Source organism: Gallinula chloropus (genome assembly GCF_964237585.1).
Source record: "Gallinula chloropus genome assembly, chromosome: 10".
Taxonomy (NCBI): domain Eukaryota; kingdom Metazoa; phylum Chordata; class Aves; order Gruiformes; family Rallidae; genus Gallinula; species Gallinula chloropus.
In genome coordinates this window covers 19,068,881-19,090,836 of record NC_140095.1, presented here as the reverse complement: position 1 = coordinate 19,090,836, position 21,956 = coordinate 19,068,881, and the positions used below count along the sequence as shown (strand labels likewise).

Genomic DNA, 21,956 nt, shown 5'->3' with positions numbered 1-21,956 from the left:
ACAGCTCATGAACTCCAACACATGAGGGGGCCAAATAAACCCAGTGAGTCCATAGTCATTTTGGAAAGTGTTAGCTTGGCCTTCAGCATCCCCAGGGTGGCACATGCTGATCCTGATAAATTGGAGTGCCTCCCAGGCCATGCCAACTGCCAGCCCCTGGGCTCTCCCCTCCTTCCTTCTGCACCACCGTGGGCACACACACCTTGTGCTGACCTCCTGGCCCCAGAGGAGGCTCCCCCCAGACACAGGTTTCCCAGTAGCATGTGACCCTGATCCACAAAGGACTCCCCTTACCCACCCGCCTCCCAAATCTCCCTCCCGCCCCGCTCCCCATGGTTTATAGTGCTGCCCACGAGGCAGATGGTGCTGCAGTGGTGGGGCGTGGGAGGGTGCCTCTCCCCCCCATGCCTTCCCAGCACCCTCCTGGTGCCTTGGAGAAAGGGGGCTGTAGCTCCTCCATGAGCCCCAGTGTTTGCTAGGGGCTCAGCAGGCATTCTTGCAGCCTGGCTTAAGTCTGCTTCTTTTCCCATTCCTGCAGAGAAAGGAAAAAACACAGGGGATGAGGAGACATCACTGGAGAAGTGAGCACTGAGCCCTTCAAGGGCATCCCTCCTCCCTGAGGGCTTTGGACCACCCCAGCATCTTCAAAGCCTGAAGGTGATGCTCTCCCAGCCTTCCACCTCCCAAATCTCCCTGCAAACCAGGTTTATGCCAGCCCCGAGTGCTGCTAAGCTGGACCAGCCTGGCTACAGGGCACCCTGGCAGTCCCCCTCACTTTTGGGGTAGGGAGCATCCCCAGCCCCTATATTTCATGTTCAAGCAAGGGGGATGGGATGACGAATGAGATTTCCCATGGGGCTGAGGAGGAGAGGGGGAGTGAAGCAGGACCTTGGCCTTCCGCAGCACATTCCCCTTGTTGGCAGGGAGGATGGAGGGACTTCTCTTCCTCAATTCAGCTGCAGAGTTCACGGGGACCAAGTGCTCAGGGGGACTCCCATTTGGCTTGTTTGTAGCTTCCTGTGGAAAAGGGGGAACAAGAAGGAGGAGGAGGAGGATTTAGGAGACCCAGTGAGCAGGGACAGCCAGTGGGGATAAAACCCAACACAAACTCATGATGCCAGAGTTGATGCGGCCAAACCTAACTGACACCTTGCTTCCCACTTCTGTCTGCAATGGGACAAAGCAGCAGGGATGTCCCCTCCTCTTCACATATTGCTGCCTCTACCACCCCGAGCACCATTACTGGGCGAAGCTGGAGCCCCAGCAGTGAGGAAGCAGCAGCACGCACCTCGTTGTCAGCCTTGCTGGTCACAGCCAGCCCCAGGGCTGGCCCTCCAGCCAGCGACTGCTTCAGCCGCTCCTTCACCTCCGTCAGCTTGAGCTCCAGGTCGACACGGCGCTCCTCCTTCTGCCGGCACTGCTCCTCCAGCTCCACCACCTGCTGCTCCAGCTCCTGCAGCTTTGACCCTGCTTGCACAAGCATACCCAGCTCAGGGCTTTCCCCAAGGATTGAGGCCATGGGGGAGGAGAAGCCACCCATCCCCCTGAACAGGGATACTAGATGGGGCTGCCAGCCTGGTGGCGTGCTCAGCCAGCTCACAATGCCACCGCCAGCCCAGCGTGCCCATCCCACCCCTACACCACACCCCCCAAAAATGTCTCCGAGCATCCCCGGCCGCTGCGCTTGGACAGCACCAGGCTACCTGTGCTGCCCTTCATGGCCTCCCGCAGCTCCCGCTTCTCTTTCCGCAGCAACACCAGCTCGCTGCGGATGGATGCTTTCTCCTTCTCCAGTTTCTCCTTCTCTGTCAGAAACCTCCTGGCATCCTCCTCAGCCCGGTTCTTCCCGTACCTGTACTGGTTGGCGTCTGCAAGCACAAGGAGAGCCTGTCATGAAGACTCTGGCTCCTGCTGCCACCCAAGACATGGCACAGCACAACCCATCACACGTGTGCCAGAGCTGTGCAGCCCCAGCCTGGCTGCAGACCCCCTTGGGGGGACAGTGTCCTCCTCCCACACCAGGCAGGGTGCCCCCCCCGAGGTGTGCAGCCCGGGGCTCCCACTCACTCGAGGCGTGCCTCTTCACTTTGACTTGTGGGTCCACCCGCCGCGACTTCTCGCTGCAGGAGGAGGCATGGCGCTTCACCTGGGTTCCCGCCGGCCGCGCCGGCTCCTCCTCAGCCTGCGAAAGGGATGGGAGGGAGAGGGTGCCAAAACAGCCATGGGGCCACTGCAGCCTGGCCAAAGTCTCCCCAAGGCATCTTCCATAGCCTGGCCACAGTGGTGGGAGAGGGTGACCCCCGAGTCATGCTCACCTGAACCTTCTCATAGGGGACGTCATCGTACACCACACGGGAGGAGTCGGGTTGGTGGTCCTGGGAGGAGCTGGCCCACCTGCAGGAAGAAGGATGGGAATCTTCCTTTCCAGGACATCCCTGCCAGCTTCCTAGTAAGCCCTTCTGTCTCCAGTTGCACTGCTCCCTCAACTTCACTCCCCACCCTACTCTATCCTACCAGCAGATCCCTTACATCCTTCATCAGCATTAATGAAAGACCTTTCACTTTCCATCCTGCCTGAGGGAAACTGCCCTGCTTGAGGAACTGCCAGCCCCCAGGACACCAGCTGTCCCTGAGATCACAGTCCCAGCCCGAGCTTTTTCTAGGGAGCACACAGGGGTAAAGATCACCATCCTCAGCCCAGCACTCTGCCCCTGGCACAGCCCCTGCCCAGCTCCTGGCACAGTGGGAGAGCAGCCTTACAGGTAGGAGTGCCTCACAGCCGTCACTATGTTGGCAATTGTCTCCACATCCACGTAGTCGTAGTGCAAGGCCTCTGGTGCTGTCTGTGAGCCTGTTTCCACCAAAAGAAGACCCAGCCAGCGGCCCAGGTCTTCGGAGCAGCTTGCCTGAAGGAGAGAGAAAGGGTTGGGGTGCATGCCCAGCTCCTGGTCCCTTGCCCTCAGTCCAGCCTCCTGATGCAAAGCTCTCCAACATAAAGCGTGTGTGCAAGAGTTAGGAGGGTCCAAAAGAAAGCACACTGACACATGCAGGAGGTCCCAGTCCCAGACCCCCCAGCCACCCCCCTGCAACATCTCTGCTTCAGCCCTGCCAGCCTCTTGACTGCCCCCAGCCTGCAAATACCTGGGTGGCTGCCCCTCACTCACCCAAATGACGTCCTGGGCTTCCCCAACATGCAGGGGAAGGGGAAAACAAGGCACTGCTTGCATGCAAGCACTGACCATCACAGGAGAGTCTCCCCCAGCTTGGCAACCCCCTCCCCATGGGACCAGCACACCCTGCCTGCTCCACTGCCCACTCACCTCCAGTGCCACCACCTCCTGCCCGTTGCGAAGGATGCGGAAGGCGAAGGGGTGTTTGGGGCCCAGCCCCGGGACCACCTCGCAGCCCCGGAGGACGATGGCGTTCACGTGGGTCCGCAGGTCCGTGCGGTCCTTGTGGAAGTAGAGGGTGTTGCCCTTCAGGCGACACCAGCGCTCCTTCCAGCACTGGTTAACCAGGACGCTGAGGTAGCCTGGGGGACAGCAGGGCCAAGGGAAGGGTCTCAGTGCCTGCCCGGCTGGACCTCCAGCAGGCTTTAATGAAACATGGGCCCCTATTTGTTTGGTTCCTCTGCACCCCAGTTTCCTCACAGAGAGCCATCTGGGACACCCTGGTTGCAGGTAAGGTGCCAGCTCAGTGCCACAGAGACACCTGAGCCTGTTTTCTAGGACATGGGTGACTCTCTGCCCCTTCCCCATACACCACGGGAACTGGCAGAGCCAGGACCAGACATCATTTTGTATCCCAAGGGAGCATCACAGTTCTCCACCAGCTCGGTGACCCTGCCCCCATCCTGCTGCCCCTTACCCCCCTGCCTGCTCCCCCTGTATGGCCAGGCTGGGGGGAAGGATGCCAACTCCCCACCATTCCAGACCCCTCGCGAGCAGCCGGCACGAACCGCAGCAGGGGATGTCCTCCTCAGTGGAGGAGGTCTGTGCATCCTCAGGGGAAGGCTTCTTCTTGGAGAAGCTGATGATCCTGGTGATTTTCTTCCCTGCTGCCCGGCTCATTGAGCCCTTCAGGTCAGCCAAGCCACTCTTTTTGCCTTTCCCTGGAAAGAGAATGGGGTAGCTGTGTGCCCCAGTGCACGCACCATGGCATCCCCCCCTTGCTGGCAGAGGATGCTGCCTGGCTGTGGGGCACACAGTCAGCCCTGCAGACCAGACGACAGCCTGCCTGGCTGGGGGCAGGGGCAGTACCGTGTTCTCCAGGCTCTCTGCGGATTGCTGGGGAGCCGGTCTCGCCTGTTGCCACACTGTCTGAGTCCGAGGTGTGCTTCTCCTGGAAACAGGGGAGTGGAGCAGGCACCCTGTCAGCAGTGTCTCCCCACACAGCCCCCCACAATGGCCACTATCAGGCCTTCATCCCTCCCGTCTGTGGCTGGGATATCCCCCCTCAGTGCTGCAGGAGCCCCACAAACCCTGCAGACCTGCAGGGATGGGAAAGAACCCCCCACACAACATGGTGGGGGGTCTCAGTGCTCCCAGGCTTGGCCACAACAGCCCCCTGATGCAGCACCTGAGTGGGGCACTTAGAAACCCTCACCTTATCCAGGTCCATCCTGCACGGCATCACTGGGGAGGTGGGGGCTTCCATCCCACCTGCTGCTGGGCTGCTTGCTTCCTTTATCACCTGTGGAGATAGCCCCCAGCAGCTGCTCAGAACGGACCCGAGGGCCAGGACTACTGTCCCTGGCTCAGCACACTCCTCTCTTTCTGCCAGGGAGCTGAAGCATGGGGTTAGAGGTCCTGGTCTTTGGGGGCAGTGAGCTCTGCTTGGGGCACAAGCCTAGCTTGCTTGGAGTATTGGACACACCTTGCCCTCTTCAAAACCGTAGCCAGTTTTGCAGATTTTGGCAGAGATTTGGACATCTCAGAGGTGAGGGGGTTTGGTGCCAAGCTGCACAGTCACCCTGCCAGCATGGGGCAGCTCAGGACCCCCCATTTCACAGGCAGGCACAGCATGGCTCACCCGGGCCACATAAAATGACCCTGTCCTCCCCCATTTGGGGTAACAGGCGTGTTTGTGGTGTGCACAGAGGCTCTTTTCCCACCCATGGCCCCTTCCCCGCGGCCCCCGCCTCCTGCCCCTGAACAAAGGCAGGAAAAGGCCACCGGGAAGAGGAGGGGAGAGCAAACATCCCCACCCCACAGGGGCTATCAGCGCCGGAGATGCCCAGGCCCTGGGAAGCAGCTGGCCAGCCCACCCCCAGCCGATAAGAGACAGGAGCAAACCCCCCAGCCACTTCAGGAGGGGCAAAACCACTCCAAGGGCAGTCCCCTCCCCACCTCGGCCAGGGAGGGTGCCAAGGAGAGTCTGTGCCCCCCTGGACAAAGCGGATGGTAGCCATGGTACCTTCAGCCACTCCTCAGCCTGCTCCTTGCTCTGCACAGCCAGCACCAGCGCCTCGGCCCCGGGCAGCGAGAACCGCAGCTCATGCTTCTTGCGCCGCCCGTCCTTAGGGACGTAGATGACATTGCAGGTGCCCAGGGGCACCTCCACGTGTGGCTGCCGGTCTTTGGAGCTTTTGTAGCACTAGGAGAAGCAAAGGGAACTACTCAGGGCTTGGCCAAAGCCTGCCTGTCCCACTGCCATGCTGGGCAGAGCTGGCATCCCTCTCAGGGGATGGAGGTGGTTCAATCACTGTGATGCCCTCAGTGGCAGAAGGCTGGGGGCTGCCCTTTGGCTCCACGGGCTCCCAAAAGAGGAGAGCTCTCCATCTGCAAGGGAGGCCATGGCAGGCCCTGCCTATGCTCTGCAGGGCAGTCGCAGCCTCGGGCAGGGACTTGGATAGTGCTATTTTTTTTCAGCCTGGACCCAACCTCCCTCCCAGCCTGCCCGTGGGGTTCTGTCCGGCGCCGGCTCGGGGCTCACCAGCAGTTTGCTGTCCCGTATGATGGTGAGCTGCTTGGCCCACTGCCCAAAGCGCTTCTTGCGCAACAGGAAAGCGCAAATCCTGCAATCCTTCACCAGGTTCATGGAGGCTTCCTCCGAGGGCCACTGGTGTGTCAGCTGCTGGCTCTTCGCCTCCTCCTCCTCCTCGTCATACGACTCGTAAGAGCTGCTCATTGCATCCGAGTCATTGTCTGGAAGGAAGCAGGTGAGCCACCCCAAAGAGCACCCCATGGCCCTGCCTGCTGGGCACGCTTACGTGGTGCCAGGGATCCCCATGCCCGGTGGGCTCCAGCACAGAGCCGGGGCTGGGCACTGCAGTGGGTGCACTGCATGTCAGCTGCTGGAAACAGCAGAGTTTTGACCTCAGGCATCCCCACTTCCCTTCCAAACCAGGCAGGATGCTGGTGGGCCAAGTGCCAGTCCCAGGTGTGTCTATCCCAACCTCTGGGCTGGATTATTTCTTTAAAAGCCCCAAACTTTCTATCTGCAACTGAGGATCACACGCTGGCCCTCTGTGGGACATGGAGGAGCAGGGCTCTGCACTGGTGCTGTGCCCCAGCTCTCCTCTGCTGTGGCTCATGCTGGGCACGAGGGCTGTGTAGGCAGGGACACCCCTTCCCCGTGCTGGCACCGGACACAGCAACCATTGCAGCCCTTCTGCAGCGTGAGGGCTCTGGCTTATGTGGCAAATCCACACTCCTTGCTTATTGCCTAGCAGTCTCTGACACACAAGAGGCCCTCCAGTCTCAACCGCCCCAGCCCCCAGCCCAGATCTCATGCCCCCATCTTGGGGCTGGTCTTTGCCAAAGCTCTCCCCTTCCCGGCAAGGGCAATACCTACAGGAGTTTTTTTGCTCCCCATTCATCCTGGTGACAGGGTAGTTGCTATCTGCATCCTCGTAATAGCCATCCTCGATGGAGTTGGGGGGGCTGGAGCTGTCTGCAGAGGAAGCAGAGGGCAGCTGGGGCTGTTACACCTAGTTCTCCCCAAGGATGCTCTGAGCAGCAAGGCTGTGAGCTGGGGCAGAGCAAAGCACACCCCTCAGGGCACCTCAGCATCAGTGCCACCGCAGCTCCAACCTCTCCCCATCACCCCTTCCCCAGTCAAGCTGGAATAAGCAGCCCCTTGCAGTAACAGCACAGCAGGATGGGAAGGAAGCCGGGCAGGAGCAATGCTGGTGAGAGCAGCAATGTTTCCTTCCCTAGGCTGGGTTTTCATGCCCCCTGAGAGCTGCCTGCTTTGCCAGGCAGGCAGGCAAGGGGATGCAGCAGGCAGCTCCCTCCTGCCACCCTGGAGCAGGACTCACTGCGGGAGGTGATGTACTCGGGGGCCTTGCCAGGGCCCAGGGGCAGGGCTTCCTCATAGTAATCCTCAGGCGGGGGAGTGGTGGGCAGTGGTGGAGCAGGATCTGCAGGAACCTATGGCAGAAACACCACCACCATTAGCCAGGCAGTGGAGAGGATGGTGAGTCCCAGCAGCTGCCACGGTGGCAGGGTCCCAGCCCCGGTCACCGCCCCAGGCAGGTGCAGAGCAGACCTTGCAGGTAGCCATGCAGGGACTTACGGCTTTTGCCATCTGGCTTCTTGCCAGCTCCAAGCCAACACCATCAGCAGTGTCCCCATCCTCCTCCTGCATGTCCTGGAGATCCCGCAGGTCACAGTCTGCCCAGGGGTAAGCGGAGAGGGTGAAGGGAGCAGGAAAACCCAGAGCTCCCTCCACTCCAGGGACTCCCAAGGCAAGCACCCATAGCCCTTCACTGGGATGGTGCTGGGACATGGGCACTGCTGGTCAATGCAGCTGGGCTGTGGGGTGTGTGGACCTCCCAGGGCCATCCCCCAAGCAGCTGCGTGGAAGTGGGAGCAAGCACCTGGGGTGACAGTGCTGGACACAAGGATGCAGCTTTCACCCTCCAAGAGCTCCTGCTGTCAGCAGAGACCCCTGCCACTCACTCAGTGGGACCCCCATGTCTGAGTTGACCACACATACCAAACTCCTCAAACAGAGACTCCACGAAACTGGTGCCATTGCTCAGGGATGCTGTGTTGACATACATGTAGTCCACGTCCTTCCCTGGGAGTGAGGGAATGTTCTCAGCCTGGGGATGGGCAGGGTGGCCAGGGCGAGCACTGGCACCCCTCCTCCCCACAAACACAGACCCAAGGACACAGGCCAGCCCACCCCACCGTGCCATGGGGCTGTCCTCTGGAGCAGCCTGAGGAGCAGAGGAGGCCCCCAGGGAGGGCAGGAAAGGAGGAAAGCTGTGAAGCCCCAGGTGCACAGCTGTCCTGGTCTTCCCGCGGAAACCCCTGTGCTCAGCAGCAACCGGTGGCAGGAAGACCTCTGCAAAGCAGCCTTTCCGCAGGGAGCAGCCTGCCTGCAGCCATGGCAGAGCTGACGCCAGCCCCCGTGCCTGGGGCAGGGACAAGCCGGGAAGCCAGAGTGGGGAGCAACCCACCCCAAGAGGGCCGAGCAGGGGGTATCCCTCTGGGATACCTCTCGGGATACCCACTGCCCCTGGGGACAACCACCATCGCGAGCGGGACACGGACCTGCAGGCGGCTGTAGCTTCTGCAGGATGGTGGAGACAGCCAGCTTCTTCTCCTGCGTGGTGGCACTCAGGTACTCGTGGTCCAGCAGCTTGAGCAAGATGCTGAGCTCTGGCAGGAGCTGGTCCAGCACTGGGGGGAGCAGGAAAAAGCCTGTCAGCCAGGGTGGTGTTGGGGCTCTGGGGTTATGACAGGCGGAAGGGGCTGGAATGTGTGGAAGACCCCAGGGCAGGGGTCTTTCCAAGCTGGCCCAGCACAGCACAGGCAGCATTTGCCAAGTGCACACGTGCTCCTTCCATGCACCAGCTCTTCCACCACATGCAGGCGCTGGGATGCAGCCTGCTGAGCCCGGGAATGGAAACACCAGTTCTGCAGGGCTCAGCACACAGATTTTCCACACAGATCAAACTACACCTCTGCCTGCCCCACAGCATGTGGCTGCTGCCGGTGCCCCCTTGCTGTGATGGACTCTGGGTGGGGAAGGAAGGGAAAGGAAGGGGAAAGGGAAGGGGAAAGAAAACCAGATGCCACCTCCAGAGCCATTTGTCAACCTCACCTAGGGAGATGTCCACCCCTCACCTGTGGGGGACATTCACATTCCCCTGCTGTGCTCAGACCACAAGTGAACTCCCAGCTCAGTGCCACCTCCACAGCATCCCAGTACACAGCCTTCCTCCCCACATCCAGTGGCAGCTCCTCTGCCCTGTGGTCACTCCTCCCCTCCATCATTCCAGCTCATCCACACCAAGGCCACTCCACTCTTCCCTTCAGGCAGTGACTCCATGCCTGAAGGGAAGAGTGGGGTGGCCTTGGTGTGGATGAGCTTCCATGCCTGAAGGGACAGTCCCTGCTCCACAGGTCTGAAAGGTGCCCAGGGAGGGGGACAGGGACTTGCAGCACAGGGCGTCCCTCCTTACCCAGCTCTGTTACCTGAGCCTCAGGCCAACAGCCACAGCCCCAGAGGCAGCCAAGAGAGCCAGAGCAGCTAAGTCCTGGCAAAGAGGAACCACACCAGAAGCCACTTCTCATCCACTTCCCAGCTGCTCTGCAAGATCCCAGCACCTGCCAGCCCCTGGGCTGCCCCTGCACACAGCATCAGTGTGGCAGACAGGGCCAGGCAGGAGAGATGGGGGCAGCCCAGCAGAAAGCAGGAAAGGAGAATTCACTGCAAACTGCAGCACAGGCACAGCACACAGAAGTGTGGGCTTTTGATGTGGTGACTCGTGGGCTAGTTTTTACGAAGCAAAAGCACCCTGCCATTGTGGGGTCACCCACGCAGCAAGGCTCCAGAAAACACTTGGGTGTTTGTCTATCAGAGCCAGTTGTCACTGAAAGCAATATTCATGGTCCTGGCAGCAGCTGACAGCTTTGGGAGAGTGTGTTGTCCAGGGAGGGGAAGGTCAGTGAGGACGTAGACAAGGTGAGCTCTGGATTCCAAATCTCTCGTCAGCTCCCACCCACCCAATGCTGCATGTGCACTAACATCCTCATCCCAGGTCTCTTATCTCCTCTGAGCAGGATATGACAAAACTGAGCTGGGTCCAAAGCCAAGTTCTTGTTTTACACCCAGGACCACCTTGTTTTACATCCAGCATCACTGGTATCCAGGGTAGCTCCTGCATGGGCAGGTGCCCGTGGGAGACAGCCCACATTGGAGAGACCAAGCTCAGGGAGAGCAGCATACCTGTAACTCTGTGGAGGCAACAGAAGGGGGGAGAAAAAACCTGCTCTCTCTTCCAGCATAAGTATGAGCAGGATCCTTTCTGTTGACGGCAACCAAAAGTCATCACAGCACAGCTGGGGCAGCACGCAGATGGCTTTGGGTCTCCAGGGACAGGAGGAGAGGCCAGAGGTGACTGCAGAGGCAGCTCAGACGTGCTGACTGACAGGGATGGTTTGCTAGGAGGGGAGAACATGCGCCCCTGGGCAGGGAGCACTGGTGACACCCTGCCCAGACTGTACCCGTCCCCACCACTGACCCCAGGGGAAGGGCCCCAGCAGAGCGGAGCTGGGTGGCAGCAAGGGCTGGCATGGTGCATGTTTCCCAGGGGAAGGGCAGGATGCTGTGCTGCTGCTTCTGCCAGGATCCTCCTTCAATTAACAGGCTTCTGCCAAACACCACATCCACTCTGCCCAACACCCATCACAAACTGGGCTGCTAACAGGCTTGAAAGGGAACCCTACTCAAGTAGTTGGATGTGGATCAGTTCCCTGCCAAGACGAGCCCCAGAGCAAAGAGACAGCATGCCCAGCCCCAAATCACTGCCTCACCAGGACACAAGGCAGGATGCGGCTCACAAGCCTCTTCCTGCAACCCCAGCTGATGCGCTTCTATCTCCACAGACCTTCTGCTTCCTCCTCCCTCCCCAGCGCCAAACTAAACAGCAGCCTCAGCCCTTTCAGCAAGGGCAGCTTTGCCAGCACCCATCTCCCATGGGCAGGCCAAAGTGGCACAGACAGCCCTCAGGCAGAGGGAGAAGCCTCAGCACAGCCCCAGGAGGAGCAAGCAAGCCCAGGGAGCTGGAAGCATCCCCCAGCAGGAGAGGGCAGTCATTGAGGAAGCAGGACTCCTGCTCCCTGGGCCAGAGAACACTCCAGAGCAGACAGGCAGCCACAGGACCCAGGACATCAGCTTCCCACAGCACACTGAAGCCTAGCCCATAGCGCTCACCAGCATCCCCATCTCCTGCTGCGTGTAGGACATCTCCCAGCACAGCCACCAGCTCCTGTGTCAAAGCTTTGGACACGCCGAGGGCAAGAAGACAAGCATGTTTCTATTAATAGTGAGAAAGCTGGCAGCATGCGTGGCGGTGGGGACAAGGAGACCCCGCTGCACAGGAGATACGATAAGTGAGGTTCATCACCCGGCATGGCAGGAGGGTGAGCTCATCAGCAAGGCCCGAGCGCCAGCTCTGAGCTGGGGCACAGGCAGCACAGCCCAGGGTGAGCACTGAAGGCGCCTTTGTTTCCCCCAGCTGAGCTGTCCCCTCTGTCTCCCTTGTTAAGCATCCTCCAAAACACAAGGAAGGGGGGGGGCAGGAGGGGCAGTCAAAGAGGCCTGTGATCCCAGGAGGGTGCACAGCCTGCTGAGCTGAGCCTCTGCTCGGGGTTGGGGAGGAAGGGAAGGGATTAATTTCCTATGCTCGTTAGGCTCCCTGCCTAAATAAGGCTGATGGTGTGGCTGAGGGAAGCCAGGGGAGATTGCTTGGGGTTGCTGTTTGGAGGGTACGGATGTGACCAACCCAGGGTCACTTGGTGAGCAAGGGCTGGCACATCACTTGTGCAATAGCTGGCAGGAGTGTGCAGAGACCCTGCACCAGCCTGTGTCCATGCCCACACTGGCAGGGTACCTGGCTCTCGTGCTGGGGATGGGCATTGGTGGGCATAGGTGGTGGTGCTCAGCCCTGTCCTTGGGTGTCTGGCAGCCCAGGCATGAAACCGCAGAGCATGGGGGTGGAGGTGGTGACAGGACATCAAAGGGCTCCTGGGGGAAAGGCAGCAGGACATCAGAGTGGCCACAGATGCTGAGCAAGTGATCCAGCAGAAAAAGGACCCGGTGCCCTGTCCTGACAAATGGCTCCCACCTACCGGCTTCTCCCAGGGCTCCTCTTGCAACCGAAATCCTGTGGGACTGCACCACTTCACAGGGCTCGGGCTTTGGACACGGGCATCCCAGGACAGGGAGCAATGGCAGCCTCCCCTCCTGCAAACTCATTCCTCTCCACGTTTGCAGCCTGTCCCACCGCCACAGTGGAATGGGGAGATGTCAGTGAGGTCTCTGAGCCTGGGAAGGCCAGGAGCTGGGGCAGCAGATGGCTTTAGCATTAGCTAACTCAGGCTGGACAGGCTGGGGGGACCCAGGGCAGTTCTGCTGGGATGGGGTGAGCCAGGGGACCAATACCAGGATACTGCTGCTCAAGACAACAGGGCAGCATTTCCTCTGCTGCTAAAGCCCACCCTAGAAGCAGCACTAAGCATGATGCTGGCAGAGAAACAGCAGCCCCTCCAGCACCCCACTGTCTCTCTCCACCTTGCACCCAGGCCAGCACTATTTTTAGACCCACTTTGGGGATTTGCTTCCACAGTGTAGAGATAAGGGTCCAGGCACAGCCTGCAGCTGCAGAGCCCAGCTCCCCCTCCACAGCCTTTGCTATGCAACAGGAGCAAAAGTCAAGTCTTGCTCCAGCAACCTGCAGTGAGGAGGAAGAGGAGGAGGAGGAGGAAGAGGCTCTGGCCAAGCCAAAGCGGGGAGTTTCCTGGTGCATAGGCTTAGCTTTTTCAGGGGGACAAGTATGACAATGCACACAGAGCTGTCACCTCAAGCAAAGACAGTCTGCAGCCTGACAGAGAGCCCCAGGGAGGGGAGATGCCATTTCACAGTGCTGAAACACCGTGAGGCTGCTGCAGTGAGAGGTGCACAGGGACCACCCCCCCCATCATGTGAACATGGCTCTCCTGCCCTCCTCCTGCCCCTGGACAAGCTTCCTCCTGCGCCAGGTGAAGCCTGGGGGCGAGGGGGGCCAGGGGGGAAATCGGATGCTGGGAGTGACGGCCATTGTTTGTAGCTAAAATAAAAAGCAAGCAAAAATAAATCCTTCCTGTCGGCGGAGGCAGGGCCCTGGGACACGCTGCCTGCCCACACAGGGCTGCTGAGAGCTGCCACCGGCAGTAAACAAACGTTTATAGCTCCTGGGATGCCATAAATAGGTGGGGTGTGGGCCAGGGCCAGGGGGGGGCACAGTTGGGGGCTACCCAAGCACCCAGTGATGGCAGCAGAGATGCCCCAGTCCTGTAGAGAGGTCACCCACCCTGTGGGACAAACAGACCCAGCGCTGCTGGAGGAGTTGCTTGTGGCACATGAACCATGCTGCCCTCTCCACAGGCTGATGTTGAGCTGCCCACAAGAGCTGCCTGGGCACGGGGATGCACCTCCATACCTGGCTGTCTGTCCCCAGCCACCTCCTACCCCAGCACACGCTGCAGCCCTCACCAGAGGGGCGATGCCCAATGTGGGTGTTGGCAGGCAGCCCCCTCCAGCCCTGGCTCGCTACCTCCTACCCCAGTGGGGCCAGCTTTCCTCCACTGCTGCTGCTTGAGGAAGGCCAAGGCCTCCTGAGCTCTTTGCTGAGCTCCCCGGGGCCATTCCTGTTCCTGTTCCCCAGAGGTTTCTTTCCAACGGGGAGGAGGCCGGCACGCAGCCGGTGAGGAAGCGCCTTGGTGGGGGCAGCACAGCGCTCCCAGAATTGTTCCTTTGTGCAGGAGGACAGACTGCTGCCAGCCCACGGCCACCGCTCCTCCGGTACAGGCAGGAGGAGCACCCTGCCAAGCTGGCAGGAGAAGGGCAGCACCCAGCCCCGGGACAGGGGCTAGTGAAGCTCATCACCAGCTGGGTGTGGGGCAAACTGGGATGACTGAGACAGGAATGTACCTCCTCCTTCCAGCATGGGTGTCTGTACAGCTATGGAGCAACTTGGTGTGCTCCAGCCCGGAGGGTTTTAGGGAAAAGCCAACCATTAATGATTACACTTGAGCTCTGACAACATCCCCTAGCAGTGGAAGATTTGCTAAGGGGCCACTCGATGCACATGAATCATCTCCTCCCTGGAAACAAGGGCTCCTTGAGTGGGGCGGATGAGGGGGGGAGCGCCTCTGTTTTGGCATCCAACCACGTCAGCAGGAGACCAAGTACTTGGGGCTGGCTCCTGCACGGCCAGTAGCCCACACCATCCCCAGCTCTCCAACTGCCCCAGCCAGTGCCTCTTCCCACCCTGCTGTGATTAACCCCAGGACCCCAGCAGCCATCCATTCTCCTCCAGCAGCTCCCAGCTCAGACGCCTCAGCCTACCCAAGTGTTACCGACCTTGGTGAGCTCAAACCTTCAAGACCCAGCACCTCCCTGCTGCCTCCCCACTGCCCCACACCTACCTTGTGACCCACCAAGCCTGGCTGCAGCAGGCACACACACATCTCCTGGGGATCTCATCATCACGACCTTACAGTAACTGATACCCTTTGCTGATAACCTTGGAAAATCAATCCCAAGAGATGAAGGTGAGACCTGCTTGCTTAAGGGGGCAGAAGGTCCCCCACCACCTCTCCCTCTGGGTATGGTGGCCCGCTGGCTCCTCTCTCTACTCCAAGGAGCATGCAAGAGCTCGTGGGGCCCCTCTGTCCCACTCCAGCCCTGGGAGAGGGGGACATGAGCAACCAGAGAGGTTAAATAGCAAGAAGGCTGCTCTGGCTGTGTCTGCCAAGCCTCCTTCATCTTTCCTCCCATCTGCACCAGACATGCACCCCAACGCTGACAGCAGCTCCGGGGGGAATTCCTTTCCCAGCACGGCCCCAACAACGTGGCTGCTTTCAGTGGTGCTTATGTGAAGGGTCCTGTGCCTGGCCCAGCGCCTTGGCCAGCAGCAGCTCATCTCCCCAGTATAAATAGCCCTGCAGCAAGCCTTATCGCATGGCCTCACTCCAAGCCGCTCATCCACCCCAGCACAGACTGGCTGGGCAGCAAGTCCAGCCTGGGGCAGAGCCACCCTCTCAGCCAGGCTCTCCACACCCTCCTGCTTCAGCCTGGCCCGCTGTGCTGCCAGAGCAGTTTATCAGAGTCCTTGCCACCCCCAAAAGAGTGGAGAGGGGAGCAGCAGCACAAACCCAGGGGCTGGTGCTCTGCCCAGTGTACCCAGCCAGTGCCAGGAGCTTGGGCACGAGGGAATCATCTGCAGGAGCAAGGCCCCAGTCACCCCCATCCAGATACACTCTCTGAAGGAGCGTTTCACATCCTCCCCACAGCCTTACACAGGAAAGCAGGAGTCCTGAATAGAGAGCAGTGTAATTACAGGCAGACAGAACTTCACAGGGCAACGCTTACCAGCCGTGTTCACACCCCTGCCAGGCCACAGCCTGCAGAAACCATTGCTCATTGTTGTGGGGCCAGTCAAGCCCTGAGAACGAGGAGATGATGGATCACATCAGGGTGGTTCCCTTCCCACCCAGTGCCCCGCAGGCAGGCAGCACGGACCAGAGGAAGGGGTGCTGCCCTGCAGCGAAGCCCCAAGCGAGGGTAGAGACTCTCCTGGTGATGCCCATGCTCAGAGATTGGTTACTGGTGGAAAATCTCTCCCTCAGCAGCAGCAACTGCTTGCCCAGGGCTGCTGCAACAGCCTCACCCTGCCTGTTCTGCTTGGCACCCCAGTCCCCTTGGGCAGTGACTCATGGAAGGGTGTCACCTCCCCAGGGAGCCCCAAACAGAGCCATAGGGCATCAGAGGGGCCAAGGCTCTCTGAAGAAGAAGAAAGCCCTGGAGCAGCCCTTCCTCACAGCAGCTTGCATCAAAGCAGAGCAGCTTCATGCACAGAGTAGGTAATAATTAACAGGCTGATTAAATCACCCACAAACATCTCCTGTGACCCAGGCTGATAACGACCCTCTAGTGCCCCACTCTGCAGCAGGCTGTTCCCCCTCCACCCAAGGCTTAGCAGCCCTTTCTCCGCCTTCCAGAGAAGACCATGGTGGTTTGTTTTAGCTCACCAAAAGCAAACTTTACCCCTCTAACTCAAAGAGGCTCCAGCTGCCCCCCACCCTCTCTTACTGCTGAACACAGCAAGAAGTTGAGCAAAGAACAGCACCCAGGTGAGATATCACTGAGTGACCCTGCTCAGGCAGCATCCTCCCTCTGCCCTGGCCCCTGAACCCCAGGGGGGCTCTTAACCCCGGCTTCAAGCTGTTTCCAGCCACAGCTCAGCCCAAACAGTGCAATTAGCTCTGTGTGGACCCGATTCAGCGCTTCCAGGTGACATTTCGAAACTCGGTGCCAGCCTCAGTGGGCGGGCAGCAGGATGCTCCTCTGGGCCAGACAGGGAGCAGGGATTGGAGGCTGCTGGCTGCAGAACACGTTTAAATAGCGAAGGAAAAAGAGAGGTTTGAGATGCCCTTTAAAGGAATAGTCAGGCAAGGGTGAGACCTGCTGAGTAATGTATAAAAAACAAGCTTCAGGCAGAGGGGAGATGTTAGGATTAGTCAGAACCCAGAATAAACTGTATTTTCTCCAACCAAAATTTCAGCATTGGCCTTTTCCAAACAAACTCCACAATGAGGGGAGCAGCTGGTTGGCCCAGGCTCCCTCCCGACACCAGGAGAGGCCCCAGGACCTGTGCTGTAGCTGTTTGCCCATCCTGCAGTGTGCAGAGCATCAGGAAGCCTCCCTGGGTTGCACCTTCCCAACGCAGCTCAGCACTGGGGGTACCTTAAGCTCTCTCCTCTCCATAGCACTTTGTATCCACCAAACCTCAGCCTCCAGGACAGCAGGAATTACAGCTAATTGCAGGTAGGGTGGTGGGATACTCGCTGACTCAGGATCCTCCTGCTGAGGATGGCTGTCCCATGGACATGCCCTCCCACTGGCCTGTGCCTAGACAGGGACAGCTACGTTACCACGCAGGGCTGGTGGGTCCTGCAACCCCCAAACCTCCAAACAGACACCCCAGCCCCCGTGATGTGGGTAGAAAGCTCTCTGCATCCCAAAAGGCTGCTCTCCATGTCCTGCATATCCCCTTTCCCCAAAGCCAAGATCCAAAACACCTCAGATGTAACACCCAACCTGCAGGAGCAGGGCACAGGGAGCCTTACAGGGCTCATACATGTTCCTAGGAGGAAGAGGCACGTGAGGAGGTTATGCCTGGACCCCTGGAAGCAGAGGAGGGTACAGGATCCTCACCTAGCTGGGCGTAGGCAGGGAGGGTGCAGAACTTGCAGGAAGGAGCTGGTGGATCAGTCACCAGCCACCTCCGCTTTCTGGAATGCTTTCAGACCCCTCTTTTTAGAGGCAGTGGGAGGAGAAACCATACACCCCTAAGGGGAAATATCCCCACAGAGTTAGGGCAAGCAAGGCACCCAGCCTCCTGCATTAGTCTGTGGGTATCCCTACCTCCACCCAGGCAATTCCCAAGAGCCCGGGGGCTGCACCAGCAGGAGTCCCCCCTGCCCCAGGGAGTTACTGGGACATACTTGGTGCCCACCCTAGCACTGACCCTGCAAGAAACCGACATTCCCAGGGTGGCCAGAGCATGGCAGAGGGTCTCTGGTTGTGGGGCTGGGGCTGTGCTGCCCCGGAGGACCCTCGGAAGGCAGGATAAGCGTATTTTCTCAGCTGAGAACAGCCCTTCCGTTTCCTTCCCTTGCCCAGCTCTGCCGGGAGCATCAGGTGCAGCAGCAAGGCCACCAGCCGACAGCATTTCCTACCCACTTAACCCCTGCGGGGCAGGGCTGGGGAGGCAGGAAAGGCAGCTTATCCTGGCAGGACAGCTGACAAGCTGAGCACAAGGGAAGGTGCCACTGCTGCGGTTGTTGCTGATGGCTCCAGAGATGTCAGGACTAGTTCACCGTGTCTGCTTTTAATCCAGGACCTGAAAGCCAGCTAAAGAACCTGTTGCTACATAAGTTCCAGTCCTTCACAACCTCAGTTTCTCAAGTGCAAGATGACATGGGGACCACATGAACATGGGAGGCTGAACTCACTGGACAAGGAGCTGAAAAGGGCTGCTCCCCATCACCATCTTGTGTGGGTTTAATGTCCAAGAAAACCCAGAGGGAAACCAAAGCCATTCTTCAAGCTGCTCCTTACATCTCCTGCTAATTACCAGCGATCAGAGCATACCAGTGTCTCCCAGAGCTCCCTCCTATCACTTCCAGGATCACATGCACATAGAACCCACTTCAAAAAAAAGAAAGTATTTTGAGCATGGAAACCCCTTGCAGCAAAGATCTGGTTTTGTTCCAGACTGTTACGAAATGTCAGAGTTTTCCCTTGCCTGCCAAGGAGCCTGCCTTTGATCCGGTGGGAGCAGAAACTGAGGGGGCTGCAGCAGCCATGCCAAGGGGGAGCTTGGGGGAGGAAGGGCCAACGAAGGTGTTTTCCCACTGCAAAGGCTGCAAATCATCAGCACGGCGTTTGCAGCAGGACCCCAGCTCCCTGGATGTGGCATTGCAGGGTGATGAAGGGCAGGGTGTTGGTGGCTGCTTGGGTGCCCACCCCATGGATGGGTGGCAGGGCTTGTTCTATTCATCCCATGGGTACCCTGGCAGGGGATGTCAGCCCCTTGTCTGCATGGTGGCAGGGCAGCAGAGCAAGGCTGGCAGAGGCAATGCAGAGCTTCTTGGGAGGTTTCCAACCCAATTGTCCTCATGCTGCCCTGGAAAAATGACATTTAATAAGATACTTTGCAGGACTGACAGCTGTGCTATTAACTTTAAGGTTCCTTGTATGCAGGAAGGGATGTGTGTTCCTCAGGAGGGAACTTTAGCTGTGCTGGTGTAGGGAAGGGTTAAGAGGTTAGGACATGAGCCTGGGATACCAGAAACCACTTGAAGCCTTCACTCTGCTAAGTCGTTATCTCCTGTCCCCAGCAAGTTACTTGGCTACTGAACAAGCGAATCTTGGGTCTAGCCCAGTTTTCACTCCCTGTCCTCCTCTGAAAAGCCTTCCCACTGTGTCGGATGAGACAACTTCTCCAAAACCTTAAACAAAGTTTTCCTGGGCTGGGATAAGAACTGCCGGCCAGCTGCTGGTGAGAGAACCTCAGGCACACTGGGGCTCAGCGCTGCTCCATAGCAAAGGGCACGTCACCCTCGCACCTCAGCACGTTTGCACTGGGAAACAGTGTTTCCAGGTCAAGAGCAAACACGGGAAGGAGGAAGGCCTTCCAGACAGCCCAGCAGATAGGACAGTCCCCTGGGTGCCTGGCTGGTGGGCACTACTCCCAGAGCAATCAGTCAGGACACCAGCCTGCCCCTTCCTCAGTGGGTGCCTGCAGTGCGCAGGGCAGGGCTGGTTTGTGTCCCATCTGGCATCACCAGGCTGGCTTCTGCAGGGATCCAATGCCCGCATCGAGACCCATTGCCTCAGGTAAGGGCAAGTGTTGCACACAGAAAGAGATCAGGACACACAAAGGGGCAAATAACCTCAGTGCCTCCCTGCTCCACTTGGCATCAGCATCCCTGGGGCCACCTTCCCACCCCTCTTTTCCCTGCGCCGTGGGGCCAGAGAAGCCTGGGGTGGGCTCAGCCCCCTTCCCCGGCTACAAACAGGCGGTGGGCTGGGGCAGCTGAGTTTCCAGCGGAAGGAATGGCTGCAATGCGGGGGAGAGCTCTGCACTTGCTGGGGGAGGGTGGGGGGTGCTAACAGCTGGCCCGATCTGTTTTTCGCACCCACTCCACACCCCCTTCCACCGGGCCAGTGCGTGGGGCAGGCGGGATTCCTGCCGCCAGCAGGTCAGGAATGAGCCGGGCTCCCTCCCACCGACCCGCTGCCTCCCCATTCCTGCGGGCGAGCTGGAGCCAAGTTTATCCCTGACACATCTCTGCCGGCTTTTCTGGATTTAGACCCCAGATAAGTTTGGTGCAAGACCTAAATTCTGGTGGCACAAAAGGTCAGGGAAGATCCACTAACAAGGAGAAGCTGCATGCAAGCACAGCCCTACTAGAGTAAAGGCTCGTAACACAGATCACCTCCCGAATTACACACACACACACACAAGCTCCTCTAGCAGCACAACCTAGAACAACTGCAACCAGCCCACAGCACCCATTCCTCTGGTTAGCTGCTGGCACGGAGCTCAGCCCTGCACCCAGGGCTGCCCAGCTTGCCGGGAAAGGCAGCAGGCTCAGCTGGAGCATGGAAAGCCATGAAGATGTTGGTGGATCTATGATCCACAAAGCAAGACCAAGTCAAGATACAGGGTCTCAGCGGGGCTCCGGGTGAAGAAAGGGGCTGCCAGAGAGTGAGCAGAGACTGGGAAGGGACACAGAGTCCCTGCCCAGCACTGGACTCAGCACCCCTCGCGTTACAGAAGGGACCCCCCTCACCTTCCCTCTGTAAGCCACAGGCCCCAGAGGGATTCAGCGACTCTGGGTGGTGAACAGGAGGGTCTGGAGGAGGTTTACATTAGCAAAGAGCCATCCAGGTGCCAAAAGCAATTCATTACAAGCACTCAAAGCAAAGCAGGCAGACACTTCTGCCACTACCATAGAAGGCACCAGTGAGGGGGATAAAACAGCAGAGTGGGTCTCCCCTGGCAGGGTTAGCAGCAGCACCGTGCCAGGCCCATCTCCATGATATTTCCAAATGGTTTCCACAGAGTGCTGAGCATCCCCTGCCCTTCCCTGTGGTGAGGCCCCAGGTTTGCTTTTTGGGGTGATCTGGGGTACAAACAGGGTACCCTCCCACCAGCTCACACAGCAAGATAACGGGAAAGCTGAGACCCTCTGCTCTGCCCTCTCCCCATCAGCGAGATCCTCTGGGACCCTAAAGGACAGCTCTGGCATCACGTGTCATTTGACAACACTCGCCCTCCTTCAGAGCTGGCAAAGACACCCTGTCTGTCTGGCAGTCAGGGCGAGCTGCAGCCGTGGGGGAAGGCTGTCCCTGTCACCATCCCCTCTGGGGCTGCTGGGACACTGACACTGGTACTCCAAGCACCAACACCACGAGCTGCAGCCTGAGAGACAAACTCCTCACACTGTGTTTCCACTGCGGAAACGCCACCCCATCCTTTTACATCGGGAAGGGAAACTCTTGACCCTCAAGGTCTTTCTGGTGCTGACCCAGAGCTGCACACAGTGCTGCCCGTACCACCCCAGGACTTCAGCATGGTCCCAGCCTGCTGAGCTGGAGCAATGCCCCTGCCCCTCCACATTATCATTTTTGTCTGGTGCTGCTGCAGCACCTCCTAGGACCAGACAAGGGCCAGGACCCCTGGGCTCCACCATGTCACCACCTGCTCCTCCTCTGCAGCCCCGGACTGCCATTCTGCAGCAGCAAGCAGGAGTTCCCCTGGAAGCCTTCCTCTGCTCCCACCCAGGGACCTGCCAGCCCCTGCAGAGAGCCAGACCTTCTCTGCAAAGTTGGCCCAAAGCCCTGGCAGGTTTATTCATATCCCAGATCAAAGCCTAACAGCTACGTGAGCCCGATGCCACAAGCTGCAGGCAGGAATCACACACGTGTGGGAACACAGCCGCTTCCCAGCAGGGTGGGGATCAGGCCCTCTATGGCTTTACAAGACCACCAGTATCTTCCCCAGCTGGGGAGCCTCTCCACATCCAATCAGCTCCATCTGGAAACACCAGTCACCTCCCTTTCTACAACCATAATTTCCCCTACCAAGTGCTTACACCCCATAAACTTACAGGCTCCGGGCTTTTCACCTATCCCACCAGCAAAGGGATACTGGTACCAGTTTGTGCCCAAACTGGCCCTGCCGCAGGGCTGCTGGGGGTCGGGGGAGCTCGGGAGGAGCAGGGTCCCCACAATCCACCCAGTGAGCCACACCCGCTCGGCTGAGAATTGATGCGCGACCCCCACTCCCTCCCGGGGCTGAGAACGCCCGTCACGGCGGGGAGAGGGGATGCCCGTCCCGGTCCCAGCCCGGCCCGGCCCCCCTTACCGCTGAGACGGTCCAT

At 59.1% G+C, this 21,956-nt stretch overlaps 1 protein-coding gene across 1 annotated transcript; it reads right to left on the bottom strand.

The window, feature by feature from the left end:
- Positions 1-502: 502 nt before the first annotated feature.
- Positions 503-21,956, bottom strand: AFAP1L1 (actin filament associated protein 1 like 1; the record flags this gene model as incomplete). Its single annotated transcript, XM_084268884.1, has 19 exons — positions 503-532; positions 889-1,017; positions 1,289-1,467; positions 1,704-1,868; positions 2,068-2,182; positions 2,316-2,394; positions 2,761-2,906; positions 3,321-3,532; positions 3,959-4,111; positions 4,260-4,341; positions 4,579-4,692; positions 5,416-5,595; positions 5,935-6,146; positions 6,796-6,894; positions 7,262-7,373; positions 7,519-7,616; positions 7,942-8,025; positions 8,505-8,633; positions 21,941-21,956. 19 exons carry the CDS (start codon positions 21,954-21,956, stop codon positions 509-511), a joined length of 2,328 nt encoding a protein of 775 aa, XP_084125010.1. The 3' UTR covers positions 503-508.